Consider the following 19,119-nt stretch of genomic DNA (forward strand, 5'->3'; position numbering starts at 1 on the left):
TTCTCATTGCCCCCCCCCCCCCATTTGTTGCTGCGCTCTGTCCTTTAGTGGAGCACATGAACAGAGACAGTGTAGGAAAAACAAACCCAAGAGAAGCAGTCGTTTTGTCAATGAATTTAAGTTGGAAGCAGAAGCTCCTGCTTGCAAGTGAAAATATTTATTTGTCGCTAAAAGCTGTCCTGCGGCACGGATATTGGCTTGTACACGTGCTTGTGAGCAGGTGCTCAACTTGCCATTGCAGTGCTTCTGACCACACCTTGCTAGAAACATTGTAGTAAAGTTAGTATACTTTGTCAGGACTTTTTTTGTAGAAAAAGCCCAGCAGGAACTCATTAGCATAATAGGCCACACCCCTGACAGTGCAGCTCACTAGCATATTCGGCCACCATGCCTTTCCTTGGTTTGCCCGGGCTCCCTGTGGCTGCGGGGAGCCCGGGCAAGCCGACCCTTGGACAGGTCACGCGTTGCCGCTCTCCAGGCCTTCCCACACAGAGGCTTTGGCTGTAGTGGGTGTGGCCAACTCTGAAGCCAGCCGGAACTCCGTTCCTGTGCGTTCCTGCCCAAAAATAGCCCTGCACTTTGTTAGCCTTATGTTTCAGGTTACAGAAACTTCCATGGGCGGATTTTTGAATCTTAGTTGTTTTAGAGGAGCTGTTGATAGGTAGGTAGGTAGGTAGGTAGATAGACAGACAGACAGACAGACAGACACAATAATTGACAAGCAAAATGAGATAAAATCATTTAATGTCAGATGAAGATTTGGATTAGAAAAAACTTACTTGTTTCAGTATCTCTAGGTCAAACTCTTCTTTTGTGCTACAAGAAGAATATGCAGTATATTTTTAATACATTTTTAATATTTCAAAAGACATGAACAATAAAGCTTGGGACAGTCGTACAAATCACTACGGTCAAGTAAAGAATGAAAGCAGTATAACATGGGGACATAGAATGACACCTACAATATTTAAGACCACTTATTAGTTTTGAACTTTTGCTATATAATCCTGATCAACCTGGATTAAAAGTTAAAATTTATTCCTTGACGAGTGTAGATAAAGTTCATAATAACAAATGCCAGTTTAAGAAAAAGTGAGAAAGAGCTTGGCGTAGAATTTAGTTTTCTCGACAAAATTGGTGTAAACTTTTAAAAGAGAGATGTAAACTAGTAAAGTTGTAGTTAGGAAGAACTCTTTGAAAACGATGTTTCGGTGATACGACACCTCAAAGGACTGCTTGAAGTATCTAGTGCTTCAAATTTATGCTGGCGTTATAGAAAACATTCTGGTACTTCTATGTCTCCTGGGACTGCACCACTGCGAAAGGATACTGAGGAAATAGTCATAGAGAGACTGAGATACTTGATGATTATGAATTAGAAGTTAGCCCATTGTTTATCTATTTATACTATATTAGGGAAAAAATCTAAAATCTCACTTGCGTCTGATTTTTAACATGATTATTTCAGCTCTTAGTTTTATGTTGAACTATCCAGGCACTTTGAAATATTAAAGCCTGGGTATGCAAAACCTGGTTTGTTACAATCTCTGCATATAAGTGAACTGAAGGTGAAATGTTACAAGAAATATTTGGTTGGTTGACCTTTATTGGCATAATGGAACAGGGTAAAAAGGACATTTTAGATCAGACTGAAAATGTATTTCGATATACAAATTTAAATTGATGTTTTTGGATAATATTTTATCTTCACTGTCTTTGTTTATTGGAAAGCAATTTATTTGTAATTTTTCTTTGGAGTGTTTTTCATTCTAATATCAAGATATATTTTGATACATTAATTTAAAAAGAAGAGCTGCTTATAAATCCAGTAGCACACGGAGTCTTAAACTTTTTTCTTTTCTGTTCTCTGTAAGTCAGGAAAAGACTAGTTTGCGCTTTCCCGAGTAGCAGATTGCTTGTCAAAAGCTCAGTGATTCATGGTCCATTGTGTCTCAAGTACTAGAATCATTTCAAGACCTTTTCCAAGCAAATCAAAGGGAGGTAGAACTTGGAAAAGGCTCTGTGGCTTAGAGCTGTGCAGTGATATCCCACTTGTACGACAGTGGCCATCGTTGCATAGCCAAAGTACACTCCCCAGCTCCCACGAAACTGCACTGAGAAAGAGCTGCTTTGGGATCATGGAAAACCATTCCCAGCCAGGGTTTACAGTACTGACCTAGGTGGACCATTCATTTTGACTATATTGGTCTGACTGGTCTTAAAATAAGGGTGTGACTCTCTCAAAAACAAAACAGAGAAGGAATGTTCACGTTGTGAACTCTGCCTTGTGATAGCTGTGTTCCGCCATCTTTGGAAGATTGACAGTGGCTCCTTAGACGTCAGGGCAGAGACGGAATAAGAGAATTGAGACCCAGGAAGCAAAACTGTCCAGGCTGATGATGGATGACGACTTTATTAGGGTGTTCTGCAGTTATGGACAGTTGTTTTAAATGGAATGCAGCATTTGAACCACTAAATTTTTCTTTTTCAGCAAGTGGTGCTAGAAAGGCCTCACTGTCCTCTGCACAGGCCTTTATGAAAGTCAATCTATTCAGTCTTGCTTACATTCCTTTTCTTGTGCATTGCATTGAAGACCTTTGAGTGATTTGATCAAGTGGGAGTTTAATCCAGTGGGGCAATACCCCTTTTACCATAAAGAATTTTTAACATTATTAATACTAAGGAAGTATTTTGACTCTAGTGGGCATGAAAAGAGATCAAATATTCCTTTGGATCAGATACTGTAATTGTTACTGCTTATTTTATCATCCCACATATATATGGGATTATATTTGACACAATGTGTACAGGAAAGAAATTGACCAAACCAACTGAGCTAATTAAAAAAGTAACATTATTAATACTAAGGAAGTATTTTGACTCTAGTGGGCATGAAAAGAGATCAAATATTCCTTTGGATCAGATACTGTAATTGTTACTGCTTATTTTATCATCCCACATATATATGGGATTATATTTGACACAATGTGTACAGGAAAGAAATTGACCAAACCAACTGAGCTAATTAAAAAAGTACAGAACAGTATTGCTGATCTTATTCTATGTTCATAACTCCAGTCCGAAAAATTTGTGCTGGTATAATGAAATTGGCTTTTAAAATTCTGAAAATCTGAGGGCTTGTTAGAAATCTCAGGAGGAGTGAACAGTTTGGAAATTGCATTCCACTTCCCAAATTCTCCTTTTCCATGATTCTCCAAGCTCTCAGGGACTTATGCAGGATAATTTCCTTTCCTTCTTCCCCCACCCCCTTTAATTAACTCTCAATTGCTCTCAACGTTTAATGCTCATAGAGTATATTTAGTCCTCATCAGGCCATTTGAGAGGGTGTCTTTTTTCTTTGAGTTTAACCTACTGTCTTATTTTTTTGTGTTCGTACCTGGGAAACCCTAAATAGGTAGAGATTCCTACTTTGTCTATAGGTATTTTTGCTGTTTTCATGATTGGCACAAGAGCTAACCACATTGCTATTAGATCTGGGGATTCAGATATCAAGTGGTTACATGGGCCATGTGCTCCTTGATTAAAACTCAGTGGGTCACCTCAGACATCTCTAAGCTCTGTCCTGGGACATCGCAATTCTACTCCCCTCAAACCATTTATAACTGGGGGGGGGGATTGCTTTTCCTTCTCCGGCCCAACCAGTCTGGTTCTGTACCTTTTATACCATTTGACCTTGCAAATCATGACATCGAAAAATCCAGGAATCCTGCAAAGGAAGAGATCTATTTTCCAAATAAGAATAATTGGCTACTAACCCAACACCTTCTCAGGAGGGTACTTTCAAGACATCATGTTGTTTAACCTCCAGTCCTCTTTCTTCAGTAAAGCTTGTCAGTCCCAGCATAAGAGACAGGGGACAAAGACATTGTTACTACTCCGCGACTCCCCATTATTTATCCCCTCTCCTGAAAGAGCTCATGTTGCCCATTGCATGATGGGGGGGGGGGGGTCTGGGCCTCACTGTCCTCTGCACAGGCCTTTATGAAAGTCAATCTATTCAGTCTTGCTTACATTCCTTTTCTTGTGCATTGCATTGAAGACCTTCGAGCGATTTGATCAAGTGGGAGTTTAATCCAGTGGGGCAATACCCCTTTTACCATAAAGAATTTTTAACATTATTAATACTAAGGAAGTATTTTGACTCTAGTGGGCATGAAAAGAGATCAAATATTCCTTTGGATCAGATACTGTAATTGTTACTGCTTATTTTATCATCCCACATATATATGGGATTATATTTGACACAATGTGTACAGGAAAGAAATTGACCAAACCAACTGAGCTAATTAAAAAAGTACAGAACAGTATTGCTGATCTTATTCTATGTTCATAACTCCAGTCCGAAAAATTTGTACTGATATAATGAAATTGGCTTTTAAAATTCTGAAAATCTGAGGGCTTGTTAGAAATCTCAGGAGGAGTGAACAGTTTGGAAATTGCATTCCACTTCCCACATTCTCCTTTTCCATGATTGTCCAAGCTCTCAGGGACTTATGCAGGATAATTTCCTTTCCTTCTTCCCCCACCCCCTTTAATTAACTCTCAATTGCTCTCAACGTTTAATGCTCATAGAGTATATTTAGTCCTCATCAGGCCATTTGAGAGGGTGTCTTTTTTCTTTGAGTTTAACCTACTGTCTTATTTTTTTGTGTTCGTACCTGGGAAACCCTAAATAGGTAGAGTTTCCTACTTTGTCTATGGGTATTTTTGCTGTTTTCCTGATTGGCACAAGAGCTAACTGCATTGCTATTAGATCCGGGGATTCAGATATCAAATGGTTACATGGGCCATGTGCTCCTTGATTAAAACTCAGTGGGTCACCTCAGACATCACTAAGCTCTGTCCTGTGACATCACAATTCTACTCCCCTCAAACCATTTATAACTGGGGGGGGGGATTGCTTTTCCTTCTCCGGCCCAACCAGTCTGGTTCTGTACCTTTTATACCATTTGACCTTGCAAATCATGACATCGAAAAATCCAGGAATCCTGCAAAGGAAGAGATCTATTTTCCAAATAAGAATAATTGGCTACTAACCCAACACCTTCTCAGGAGGGTACTTTCAAGACATCATGTTGTTTAACCTCCAGTCCTCTTTCTTCAGTAAAGCTTGTCAGTCCCAGCATAAGAGACAGGGGACAAAGACATTGTTACTACTCCGCGACTCCCCATTATTTATCCCCTCTCCTGAAAGAGCTCATGTTGCCCATTGCATGATGGGGGGGGGGGGATCTGCTGCATATGCAACAGCTTAGGGCAATTGTATTCTGCTCATCTTCCTGTCTTTCCTTTGCCCTTCTCTGACCTTTCTTGACTCTACCACCCCCTGAATACATGAGGGAACATCTGTTTTTTGCTACCGCTGCTTGCCCCCACTGGCACCCACAGTTTTCCCCCCTCTTTCCAAGGCATTGCAGGCACCATAGCAACCACTCCATCCCAGCCAGCTACATCAGGAGGCCCAGGTGTCTCATGGGAGAAGCCCTTCTGTGAGGCATCTGGGCCTCTCACTGTGGCTGGCTGGGATGTGGCAGTCGCAAGATCATACCTCCGTTCAAGCTGAGGCAGTAAAGTCAACGCTGCAATGCCCAGTCATGCCCAAGCACACCGTGGGAGACTATGCAGCAGTAAACATGTTTTGGCCCCAAGAGCACTGTCTGTAGCAAAGAGCAGCCGCTAAGAATACGGAAGTTGGTCGTGCCTGCTATAATAATGAAGTTATAATAAAATTATAACAATGATTTCTATCCTGCTTTTCAGTAAAAAAATTGACTCTCAAGAGCCAAAAAAACCAATACAAATGACAAAATGCAGTGAAATGTTCCTTGCAGAAGTGAATCTCAGCTGGCTGCTTTCTAGCCTTCCCTCTGATGGTTTTCTTGATGGTGCAGGGAAAGGAGCTGTCAGGCGGAGTAGGATCCAGGCATAACAGAGGACTGCCTTGCAGCTTCTGCGTGACGTGTGTGTGTGTGTGTGTGACCTGATGGATTTTATATAAGTGACATTTGATGATATATTGAGAACTGCTTTGGATTCTTATAGGGATGTGCATTCGGTTCATCTGAATCGGCTTGCCGCTGAATTTCGGCAGCAATTCAGCCCCATTATATCCTATGGGCCATTGAAGTCAATGGCGAAAACATAGGGTACATTCTGAGGCCGGAGGGGAGGTGGTTTGAGGGAGAGGCTCCAAACACGCAGGGTAGCTGCTGGGGCCCCTCCCCAAGATACCCACCAAGCTTTAAGAACATTGGACCAAGGGGGTCCAATTCTACGGGTCCCCAAACAGGTTGCCCCCATCCCCTCCATTGTTCTCTATAGTGGGGGGGAAATTGCTTTTTTCCCACCATAGAGAACAGTGGAGGGGATGGGGACAACCTGTTTGGGGGCCCGTAGAATTGGACCCCCTTTGTCCAATGTTCTTGAAACATGGTGAGTATCTTGGGGAGGGGCCCCAGCAGCTACCCTGCAAGTTTGGAGCCTCTCCCTCAAACCCCCTCCCTTCCAGCCCCCAGAATATACCCTATGTTTTCACCATTGACTTCAATGGCCCATAGGATATAATGGGGCTGAAATTGACATTCGGCTGGTGAAAGACTTCCCAATCTGCTCAACTGCCGAAATTGACATGCGGGAGTCTTTCTGCATGCCGAAATTGATTCGGCCCGATTCGGCCGAATCTAAATCGGGCCGAATTTTTTTATTATTATTTGCACACCCCTAGATTCTTAGAAAGGCAGGATATCAATGCTTTAAAATAAAATAAATGGACCTCATGTTGCTGTGAAAGAATTGTTTTCCCCAAGGGTGACACACACACAGTCCTAGTATGCACGTTTAGAATTCATACTCACTTCAGTTCTTTACCAATTTACCAATTTCCCCCAGAGCTTGTGCAGAAAGTGAATGAACAAATTGCCGACAGACACTATGGAAGGCTATTTGCAGTCGTTCACTTTGCCAGCAGACAGTGGAAAGTAACCGGTGAAGACTTGATTTTGATTGAAGGTCACATACCAGCTGAATGTGGAGACAGAATCCGGATGGAGAAGGTGAGCCTCCCTATTATCAACCATTTTATGCCCGCAGAAATATTTCCTTACTGGCCTGATTATTATTTTTTTTAAAAAATGGATCCCTGAACAACACTTGTATTAATAGATGGATGGAAGCGCTGTTTTAAAACTTCACATCGCTAAATATGTTTTGGGCTTGTTCACATATGCGATTCTAATTTTCTCCACACAATTGGGTACACAACTGTGTCGTAAAAATTATACATGACCCTCTGCTTACTTGAGGACAGTGTCATTTCTGGGGATTATTTCCTGTGGGAGCGCACAGAAGCGGCGCTCCGGCAGTAAGGAGCCCAGGGGGCGAGCACATGCAACAAGCCCCACCCCCTGCTACCAGCAGTCCTCAGTTGGGCCACGAGGAGCAAGAAGCAGCCAGGTGAGTTGCAGAGTCCCCCCCCCCGGCCCGCCTTCAGGTACAAGCTCTCCCTCCTCTGTGAGGACAGATCTGCGAGTTCCCCCCTCCCCATAGCTAGCAATCCAGAACAGTCCAGTGGCACCTTTAAGACCAAGTTTTATTCAGGGACGAGCTGTTCCTCCTCTGTGAGGACAGATCTGCACGATCCCCCCCCCCAATAGCTAGCAATCCAAAACAGTCCAGTGGAGCCTGAGCGGTGGGTGTTGCCTTCTGACACACTTCCGGTGATGTCAGGGGGTGTGGCATATGCAAATAAGTTATGCTCATAAGTTATGCTAATGAGCTCCTGCACCTCTTTTTCTACGAAAAGACCCCTGGTGAGGACAGTCTTGGTCATTTCCATGACTATAACATTTAGAAAAAGGCCAGCTGTGATTTATGGAAGTGGGGGCAGTTGTCCCCAGGCAAACAGCCATGAAGATTTCTGCATCCTGTCAGACAGGTTGATATTTTTGGAGAGCGCACCCTTTTGTTTTGCTTGTCTTCTGTAAATAGTTTCATTCTCAATCAGGGCACAACTACGTGATACAGCATCCCTGGGGGACAGTCTGTGGAGGCTGCAGCCATTTTACCTCCGAGTTTCTGTTGCTTTAAAAATGCCATTGGGCCCAATCCTGCCTAGGACCGTGGGATGGAGGAAGGGCAGATGTGCTGCTTTTCCAGAGCTCAAGTGTCCCAGGGGTGTGGACTCTTGAAAAACAACGTGAGGACAGACAGGAGCCTGCTGCCCCCTTGTGCCACAGGCCCCTACAGCATTTTTAAAGCAACAGAAATCCTGAAGTACTCATCTAGCTGTGCCATTTTGTGATCAGTATCACTTTTTTCTTATCTGTATAGAACTGATTGTGCTTCAGTTGCACACTGATGTTTTGGAAGGAGACTGAGAACAGAATAGCAGGTTCTCTTGAGGACCAAAAGTCTATTTAGGATTGTGTTTCAGATTATGAAGCAAAGGTTACTAATTTCTTTTAAATATTGCATTTTTGAGAAACAGTGTCTCCTCTTCCATAGTAGCCCTTTATTTATTTAAACACTTGTATCCTGCCTTTCCTCATGGCCTAAGGTAGCTTACAATAATAGTTTAAAACATTTACAGTTAAATCCAAAAGTAAGATAGCAAACTCCTAATCTCCCACCCCTCTTAAAAGATGCCTGCTATTCAAACCCCCTCAAAAGCCCTAGCAAACTGTGCTTCCTGAAGCAATAATGTTTTAGAAGCAGTAATACAGTAGGTACATGCAGGGGTCATTTTGTAGAAAAAGAGGTGCAGGAGCTCATTAGCATAACTTATTTGCATATGCCACCCACACCCCTGACATCACCGGAAGTGTGTCAGAAGGCAACACCCACCGCTCAGGCTCCACTGGACTGTTTTGGATTGCTAGCTATTGGGGGGGGGAGGTGCAGATCTGTCCTCACAGAGGAGGGAGAGCTCGTACCTGAATAAAACTTGGTCTTAAAGGTGCCACTGGACTGTTTTGGACTGGGGGGCCGGGGGGAGCTCTGCAGCTTACCTAGCTGCTTCTTGCTCTGACGGAGGGCTGCTGGGAGCAGGGGGTGGGGCTTGTTGCATGTGCCCGCCCCCTGGGCTCTTTACTGCCGGAGCTCCGCTCCTGTGCGCTCCTGCAGGAAATGACCCCTGGGTACATGTATGAACCTCTCCCCCTTCTGAAAGGAAGTGCTGGAATACTCCGTAACAAAAATGTTCACCGTTAAGGCTAGCTATCCAAATGTCATAGAGTTGCCAACTGCCTAGAGAGGAAGAAAAAAAGTCATGTCCCATTAATACAGGCTGAATGTGTGGAAGTGGGCAAGTGAAGCTTTTCATGGCATGAAAGTAAACAACATCCTATCAAGCCTCTATTAAGGAGCAGGATGCAATTCTCCAGGCCTTTTGGCAGTCCAGACATTTTACTCAAACTTGGTGGCTGAAGATGAGTTTTCTGAATGTGGGGGAAAAATTCTAGTCGCAGATACCCATATGATTTTCTGATGGGTTTTAATTTTAATCCCAGAATTTTTTGAAGAGAAAGATTCTCACATCTGAAAAATCCTGGCAGTGTATAGTAAAAGACGTTTATCCATTCAGTTCAAACCAGTCAGTGTCACTCTTCTAGGTGTTATTCCCAAGTGTGTCCCCAAAACAGGTATGCCTTTAGAATAATGGCACTGATAAGAAATGCCTTCTAGTCTGATCTATTGCTGTTGAGTGTTGGTACACCCAGTGCTATTTTGGGGCAGGAACGCACAGGAACGGAGTTCCGGCTGGCTCCCAAGTTGGCCACGCCCAGCATGAGCTCATTAGCATAATAGGCCACACCCAACAGCAGGAACTCATTAGGATTGGCTACATTAGGGGTGTGTGGCCTAACATGCAAAGGAGTTCCTGCTACAAAAAAGCCCTGGGTTTTGACAACAAACAAGGTAAACAGAATAAGAAGCAAAAGGTGGGTGTGGCTGGATGACCACACTTCTGGTAACATGGGGGTGTGGCCTAATGTGCTAATGAGCGGTGCTGTCAGGGGTGTGGCCTAATATGCTAATGAGTTCCTGCTGTTGGGTGTGGCCTATTATGCTAATGAGTTTCTGCTGGGCTTTTTCTACAAAAATATATAACTGATACACTCTTATATAACTATATATATAACTGATACACGCTACCTTCTTTGGATAGCATTTCATGACAGGGGTATGTGCTTCAAAACATCTAGCTCAATCCACTTTTAATGTTAACATGGAACCTGGTCTGTCCAAGTCTTACATAAAACACCACAAGTGAGTGATCATCACATATATATATTCTGGTCAAGTGCCTGTTTATGGAACTATTCAGCAAGGGGAAGAAGGTTTCTTATAAACCTGTTCCTGTGGCTCCAGTGCTGAGAGGCCTTCTCTAGGTATTGTGCTGCTGTCAGCCACTTATAACGTCCTTGGGTGGAATAGATGAGACATTTGCAAGAAGCTGACAGCTGGAAGGGCAGAAATTCAGAACAGTGTGAAAAGGTATCGCTTTTATGTTTAAGCTTCCAGTAAATCCTGGCCGCATCTTGTCAGGATTTAACAACACAAACTTAAGAAGATCCCAATTATCTGCTTTGCATGGTTTTGTACTGCTGCACTGATGGAATAGCTGGTTAGAAAGATGGACCGAAAAAAGACAGTTCTAATGATTTTGCACCCTGTGTTCCTGACGCAGCTGTTTGAATTCCACCGAACCCAAAGGATAGCTAGATCTGCCATTCCCAGTACTGTCCTCTTGTGTTACCAAAGAAAGGACCACCACAAGAAGTCCCTTTTCCTTTGAAAGTGTGTGGAGATGACAGTAACTGACAGAATTTCATTGTGTATGAAGATAGTTAGATGTATTAATTCGTATCTGTCATCTCTCCAAAGCAAATTTTATCTTCTTTTTTTGGTTCGAAGTGAATTTAGTTAAAGGTATAAACACAGTTCTCAGCAAATACAGTATGTATTGGACTGGCCTGTTTCTTCTCTACCTTTGCATTATAGTCAACTGTAAACTGTAGCTAGAAAACAAAATAACCATATTTTAATGCGCCTGTTCTTCAAATAAATTACCAAAATTATGATACTACTGTTGGGTAATGATATTGTACAAAGACAAATATGGTCACAGTCCGTAGACATGAAAAGATAGAGCCACAGGAACTGTGTAAAGTGCGCTCAATGTTTCTTTAACGATAGCAGTAATGTTATAAATAGGAAAATTACAAAAGTGATACTAATACATTCAAATTGTAAATCCAGTTACATAAGGTAGAAGATAACAACGACGGCGGGACGGTGGTCTCCGGAATGTGATGCCGTTTTGACAAACGTCTTCTTCTGACCAAGAATCTATAAGCTTATACATGATATAATACATATGAACATTAGTACTTACATCTTAGGTAATTTTACTTAGTAAGGTTTTGTACCAAGTTTATTTTAAATTTTGTTGTACAATTACCTAAGATGTAAGTACTAAAAAGGAGCTGCGGTGGCTCAAGTGGTTAAGACGCTGAACTGCAGGCTGTGGAAGGTCGGTAGTTCAGCAGTTCGAGACCCGAGTGTGCCGCATCATGGAGTGAGCTCCCGTCTCTGGCCCCAGCTCCTGCCAACCTAGCAGTTCGAAAGCAAGACATTGCAAGTCGATAAATAGGTACCACTTCGGTGGGAAAGGAAAAGCATTCCGTGCGCCTTGGTGTTTAGTCATGCCGGCCACATGACCACGGAAACGTCTTCGGACAGCGCTGGCTCTTCGGCTTGGAAACGGAGATGAGCACTGCAACCCTAGAGTCGGATTTGACTGGCTTTCGAGCAAGGGAACCTTTACCTTTAAGTACTAATGTTCATATGTATTATATCATGTATAAGCTTATAGATTCTTGGTCAGAAGAAGACGTTTGTCAAAACGGCATCGCATTCCGGAGACCACCGTCCCACCGTCGTTGTTATCTTCAATCTTATGTAACTGGATTTACAATTTGAATGTATTAGTATCACTTTCGTAATTTTCATATTTCTAACATTATTGCTATCGTTAAAGAAACATTGAGCGCACTTTACACAGTTCCTGGGGTAATGATAATTGTAACAGGGACATAATGATGGATATGTATCTTTCAATCTTGCCCTAGGTGTTGCTGGTCGGTGCAGATGACTTCACGCTGCTTGGGAGGCCACTTCTGGGGTAAGACATACTTTGGGATAGTTCTTTCCCTGAAGTTAGCTGCCCTCCTTATAGAGATGTTTCCTGGGCTATGAAGTTCACTGAAAACCGCACTGAACGCTTAAGAAGGAATGCCTGCAAATCACCCTAACATAACAGAAATTGGGAGAGAAAGCGACAATTGTTTGTGTAACTATGTCTTACTCATCCTGTCCTTAGAGTAACGGAAAGAGTATAGGTCTGCACTTAGGAGGAGGGAGCGAGGGTCTACTCTGAACTTATTGTTCCTGCTGCTGAGAGCAGGCTGGAGACAGTTCACCAAACGCGTTGAAAGCCATGAAGCCTCAGTACCTGGGAGTGAGGTTTGGGGGCTGAAAAGGATCTCCCATTTCGATTTCTATGCCCGGGGCTTTTCCCTCATAGTTATCGTTATCTTGCCCGTGGAGTGGGTCCAAGACAGTGCCTCCTGGGATCCATTCTGTGGGGTAGTAAAACAGATATTTGGCACAAAGAGAGCACGTTCACTTTCAGATCGGGTTTTGGGGGAGGAGTCGCTTCCCACTGCACAGTGTCTTGCCTTCTCAAATCACTACGGTGAACTTGGTCTGTGCTTGCGACATTCTGTGCAATAGTTTGGGGACCTACAGTGGGAAGGTTGAATCTGGTCACTGGGTGGTCCTGTCTTTGGGCAATGGGGTTAGGGGGATGTTGGATTATGTTGCCTTTGGTGTACTCCAGTTGTGTGATTGTAGAGCTGAGTTCGCAAAAGGTTTCATTCAAAAAATGCAGTGCTAAGGCTATGTGGCACAGACTTGGCAAAAAGTGAAAAGACCTTTAATGCGCTTGAACTATTTAAGATGAGGCAAGTGTGTTTTACTGGGTTCAGGGGGTGACTGTTGAACATTTTTATTTCTACTCTTCCAGTTTGATATAAAATCTGAGAGCCAGTTTGGTGTAGTGGTTAAGTGTGCGGAGTCTAATCTGGGAGAACCGGGTTTGATTCCCCACTCCTCCACTTGCACCTGCTGATGTGACCTTGGGTCAGTCACAAGCTCTGGCACAGCTGTCTTTGAAAAAGATCCGTTTGTGTCAGAGTTCTCTCAGCCCCACCCACCTCACAGGGTGTGTCTGTTGTGGGGAGGGGAAGGGAAAGGAGTTTGTAAGCCGCTCTGAGACTCCAAGTGAAGGGCGGGGTATAAATCCAATCTCTTCTTCTTCTTCTTCTTCTTTAAAGTAGCTGATAGGGGAAGCATCACATTAAGGCCAGGGCTGCAAGCTCCTTCCGCAGAGAGCCAAGGGCTGGATTCTCTCAGTCGTTTCCTCTGAGGGAAGGGGTGGGCAGTGTTTGTTTGTCAGTCCCCCACTCCCACCGCAGGCCTCCAGCTCCACTGTCCCCCAGATGCAGCATTTCAGGAGGGCCTTTTGGGCTGCAACAGCAGGGGGGAGGCAGAGAAGTTGTGGTCTGTTGATGGAATGAAGATTTTCAACAGGATGCAAGTCATACATCCAGGCAGAACTTTCACTTTTGCAAGTAGGAAATAAAAGATCAGGAAACAAGGGACAGATTTCCCCCCTTATTTTTACGGCCTCATTTAAGAACATAACAACATCAGAGAAGCCAATGTCGGATCAGGCCAATGGCCCATCCAGTACAACACTCTGTGTCACACAGTGGCCAAAAAAATACCAGGTGCCATCAGGAGGTCCAGCAGTGGGGCCAGGACACTAGGAGCCCTCCCACTGTTGACCCCCCCCCCAAGCACCAAGAAGACAGAGCATCACTTGCCCCAGAGTCCCTATCTATACCTTGTGGCTAATAGCCACCGATGGACCTCTGCTCCACATGCTTATCCAATTCCCTCTTGAAGCCGTCCATGCTTGTAGCCGCCGCCACCTCCTGTGGCAGTGAATTCCAAGTGCAGATCACTCTTTGGGTGAAAAAGGACTTCCTTTTATCCGTTCTAACCCGACCGCTCAGCAATTTCATGGAGTGCCCACGAGTTCTTGTCTTGTGAGAAAGGGAGAAAGGTACCTCTTTCTCTACCTGCTCTATCCCATGCATAATCTTATAAACCTCGGTCATGTCACCCCTCAGCCGTTGTTTAAAACTCTATTTTTAAAAGCACATCAAAATCTTAGTTATGCTTTGGTGTGTCACACCCCATTTTAAGAGGAACAAAACAATACTTGCTCTGTTTGCTCTTAGTTTCTCCTTACTGCTAACCCATGGGACCATAAAGTTAGGTTCACACTAACCACCTCTCAGGAGTTAAAAACCAACCAAAATTGCCGCTAGTCAATTCCGCCGCTTTTCCTAATTACTCCTCCACTTTGTGGCAGTAGTGTAGTCTGCTTTGGAGTGATTGTTACATTTTAATTCTTTGCATAAATCAACTGCCGCCGAGAAGATAATCCTTTTACTTCTTGGATATCTCTAGAAGAGGATTGTCCTCAGGCTCTGGGTGTGTTGTGCCAGGAAAAAAGGAGACCAGGTGCAAGGGCTGCTGCATGAGTTCAGTACTGTGAGTTGCAGTGCGGTCTTGGAGTGGAGGGGTCCTGTGCTAATTGAACATCAGGAGCCTTCCTCGCAGATTTTGCTTCTCAGTCTGGCTAGTCCGTTGCTATTTATTTATTTATTTATTTATTATATTTATACCCCGCCCTCCCCAAAGGCTCAGGGCGACTAACAAGATGGCCTGAATGCCAACATTAAAACAGATAAAAACAGGATAAAACAATATAATACAATCGAATAAAATATTGGTGCTCTAGATATCACGTCAATCATTTATCCCAAGATGGAGTTAATCCCAAACCGATGTATGTTCCAGTAGCACTGTCATCCCTTCTCAATCTAGGGTCGTCTCGCACCCCGATGGTACCCACATGGATGGTGGGGGTGTGTGCGATGATGTAGAAATAACGAAGGGGGAATAGTGGTGGCCGCGGCTCCAGACGTGTTTCCGTAGGAGTGGTATAATCTGCTGTAAGGACACCATGAGGAAGCGATGGTAGGTTTCAAAACAGTTCAGTGCCCTTAGATCTAAAATGGGTCGAAGGCCTCCATCTCTCTTCGGGACTGTGAAGTATCGGGAATAAAATCCTGTCCCGTGGAGGTGTGGTGGTACCTGTTCGATGGCTCCCTTCTGCAGAGGTGGGGAAGGGTCCAGGAGAGGTGGGGAAGGGTGCGTGGAGACGACGACAGAAGTAATGGGTTCTGGTGGAATTGAATACGGTAGCCTCGGGTCAAGATTGACAGCACCCATTCGTCCGAGGTGATGTGACACCAAATATGAAGGAAGGGTGATAGACGGGTTTGAACTGACTTGGTGACAGGGAAGTCAAAAACTCTGCTTGGAGGGTTTGACCTGTTTGGTATGGGTCAGTTTTTGGTATGGGGGTTTTTGACCTCCCGAAGACGTACGCGGTCTCCATTGTCTGTCTGGAGACTGACAACTTGGCGCACGCCTCTGCCAAGACACATGACTGGAATTAGCACATCTTGGAAACCTCGATAAGGAGTACATTGAGGAGATGTTAGGGGCTGTAATGTCAGTGGACACTGTATCTGTCAGGGGGGTGTCTTACAGATCACTTTGTTCATGTAACTAAACTTGACCTGATTTCTTTCCTCTTAAGTAGATAAATGTCCTGAATTAGAAACAATTTTGGCTTTTGATGGCTGAGGCTGCTATTGACCAGATACTTCTTTGCTGGCATCTCCCCTCACCACCACGCCTCCCCTTTTCCTGACATCCCACATATAGATCTTGGATCCTTTGAGGTTAAAAGGCACTGACTAGCAGCGTAGGGACTGTAAATAGGAAAGTCCTTGGGGTTTTTATTTAGGAAGTAGTGCATACAGGTTACCCTAAATGTTACAGATCCGGTTACCCGCTTGGCAGTGCTTATCTTTACTCCATCTAGATCTAACATAATTTCCTCATTCACACACACACTTGACCTGATTTCTTTCCTCTTAAGTACAGAAATGTCCTGAATTAGAAACAATTTTGGCTTTTGATGGCTGAGGCTGCTATTGACCAGATACTTCTGTGCCGGCATTCCCCCCCCCCCTACACACATACACACACACACACAAACCCTTTATTGGAATTGACAGCACAAGACATCATGGAAAGACAGTATCCCTATAGAGGGGGCAATGAAGTATGGTGTGTGTAGTGGATTCTATATCTTTTAGAGAGCCCTAAGGACAAAGTCTGTCTACATATGGTATCTGGCGGTACCTCCCTAACAGCACCTCCGATGGCAGAACATTAAAGCGTGCAAGCATGTATGCTCTGCGGTAGTGTGGGGCTGTTAAACTTGACAGATACTTCGCAGTAGAGCCCATGTCAAAAGTCCCCAACCTGCTTGGGGAGCATCTGCTGGCTGCGTGTTCCCTAAGTTCTTGCCTTTCGATGTCGAGAAATCTTTGTTTAATAATAGCATAGGCTTGTTTATGTGAAAAGGGGGCTAAATAATCTGGGGATATTCCTATTGCAGAGAGTTTCTCCTCTACATATCTAAGCCATGGAGAGAGATGGGACTCAGTTAACATGTGAGTGATAATACTTTTAGCTTTAGCATGGAAATGAAGTTTAAGCCAGAACTGAGTTGTTATCAGCCATGCTCTGGTCGATAGAAGCCTTTGATTGGTTTCTAAGCATAAAGCTGCATAACGAAAAAATCTGGACTGAATTCTTTCCAAGTCCCATTTTAAGGCTTCAATCCAGATTGGTACTCCATAGAATAATTGAGCAGCTAATTTGGCATTAAAGACTTTAAGGGCCACCGGCACATACTGGTTACCCCTGGTATAATGGAAACGTGTAATCGCCACAGCGATGTTGTTCGCTGCCTCAGTTGCTCTCTCTTTATGATAGACCCATCTGGTGTTATAGTAAAAGTGGATACCCAAATACTTAACGCTTTTGACTTGTTCAATGAAATGACCTCTAATAATCCATCTGGATGGCTTCCAACTCTTACTGAAGATCATCATTTTGGATTTTTCGAAATTCAGAACTAGCCTATTGTTTTCACAATAGTTTACAAAGCTCTTCAAGAGGCGTTTCAGACCTATACAAGTTAGGGGCAAAAGCACTGCGTCATCAGCATAAAGGAGTAAAGGGGTGGGGATCGAGCCAAGTTTAGGATTGTGACCATTGATCGGAGATAAGGTAGGTGCCAAATCATTTATAAATAGGTTGATTAAAAAAGGCGCTAAAAGGCCTGTTTCATTCCTATATTAATTGGAATTTTTTCAGTTAGGTCACCAACGTTGTTAAGCCTAACTTGGCAGGTCGTATTATGATGAAGCTTCATTATTAAATGTAAAAGCCTCGGTTCCATCCCCATCAACTTAAGTTTCTCCCACAGACGTTCTCTTATGATTGAATCAAAAGCACCTTTTAGATCTAGGAAGGCTGCATATACTTTGGTGCCTTTTTGCCTCTTATACTTATTAACAAGGTGCATAAGAGTCACGCAGTGATTTAGGATGGATTCCCCTTTACAAAAACCTATTTGTTCTTGACCCAGAATTCCTTGTTCTGACATCCAAGATCCAGGTTTGTTAACCAATCGTCTAGCATAGAGTTTCCGTTTCCCAATAATAGAGAGGAGGCTTATCGGATGGTAATTGGATGGTAACTGTTAATTACCCTTTTTAAAAATGGGAGCCAGTATTGCATTTGTCCAAGACACTGGCATTATTCCCGTTCTATCGACTATGGTAAAGAAATCTGCCAAGAAGGTAGCTCACCAGTCCGGATTTATTTTAACTATTTCGGGTGGAATTGCGTCTGGGCCAGGGGCTTTTTCTTGGCTTTAGCTGTTCAATAAGTGGAATAACCTCCTCTGGTCTCACTGGAGGCCGTTGGGGAATATCATCTAATTCTGATGCCATGTAGTTAATGGAATTAGTGGCAGTTATGTTATTATCACAGAACAGCTTCAAAAAATAGTTGTATCAGTGAACTGGGAGTTTCCTCATTCTGTTTAGGACAATTCAATTTGATATGGTGTATACTGTGGTTGTGCAAACTTGGCAATTGGTGCCAATCTCTGTTGTGTTATGTTGTGTCATGAGGATTTGTGATAATGAGGCCTTCCTAGATGTCTGAAAGGAAAGATGGGGCAGTATGTCAGCAAGCTGCCATGGTGTTCTGTGTTAGTTGTATCTCTGTATAGTTGCTGACCCCCCCCCTCCCTGCCTGTGCACCAGTATTTTACTCTGCTGTAATGCCTAAGCCAAACAACTGGAGGATGTGATGGGGGAGTACGCTTGACTGCCAGCTTGTTGCTTTTAGAGCCTGGGAACTGCACCTGTATTATGTCTGGAGATAGCCTGGTTCTCAGGGAATGAGCGCGCAACCGTTTCCTTTCACCCGCCAGCGGGAAAGTGACCCATTGGTTCTGTACCTGGTTCAAATCCCTTTATCATGTTTGCCCTAACCGTTTGTAGTCAGTTCTAACAAAGAACGTGTTTGAGTGTCTTTCCAATGCTTTGAAATAAATTTTGCTTTTCTTTAAAACGTGGATTTATTCTCGATGCTTGGGGATCCAACATATTGTTAGAACTCTCAATTTTCCTATCGTCCCGAATCTGACGTGATCATGAGCGGGGCAGAGGGAAACCTACCTACAACGGAGGGGGACACAGGATCGGTCCCTACAACCTCCACATCGGTGATCACCACGACTACCATACCTACGTCGGGTGCGGTGGGGGGAGCAATTCCCCGGTTACCTGCGTACTTGTCTTGGCCGCCTCCAACCCCTTCGCGCTGGGGCCCGAGGACGGTGCCGGCGCAGGATGATTGGACTTTGTATAATGCCAAGGGCACTAGGGAGGTTTACTCCCGCCGAGGCAGCGGACTTCGAGAGAGTCTGTTTGACAAAGGACTTTACCCCGAACTGGAGAGAAC

The 19,119-nt window shown here is 43.9% G+C and overlaps 1 protein-coding gene across 1 annotated transcript in view; it reads left to right on the forward strand.

Annotated features, from left to right (window-relative positions):
• MRPL21 (mitochondrial ribosomal protein L21) overlaps window positions 1-19,119 on the forward strand; it is a 48,222-nt gene that overhangs the window by 15,422 nt on the left and 13,681 nt on the right. Inside the window, exons 4-5 of the mRNA XM_015412832.1 lie at window positions 6,910-7,073; window positions 12,153-12,205. Coding sequence (XP_015268318.1) covers window positions 6,910-7,073; window positions 12,153-12,205 — 217 coding nt within the window. The remainder of the gene's footprint in view (window positions 1-6,909; window positions 7,074-12,152; window positions 12,206-19,119) is intronic.

The sequence above is a fragment of the Gekko japonicus genome, unplaced genomic scaffold (genome assembly GCF_001447785.1).
Source record: "Gekko japonicus isolate JY-2015 unplaced genomic scaffold, Gekko_japonicus_V1.1 scaffold1149, whole genome shotgun sequence".
Lineage (NCBI taxonomy): Eukaryota > Metazoa > Chordata > Lepidosauria > Squamata > Gekkonidae > Gekko > Gekko japonicus.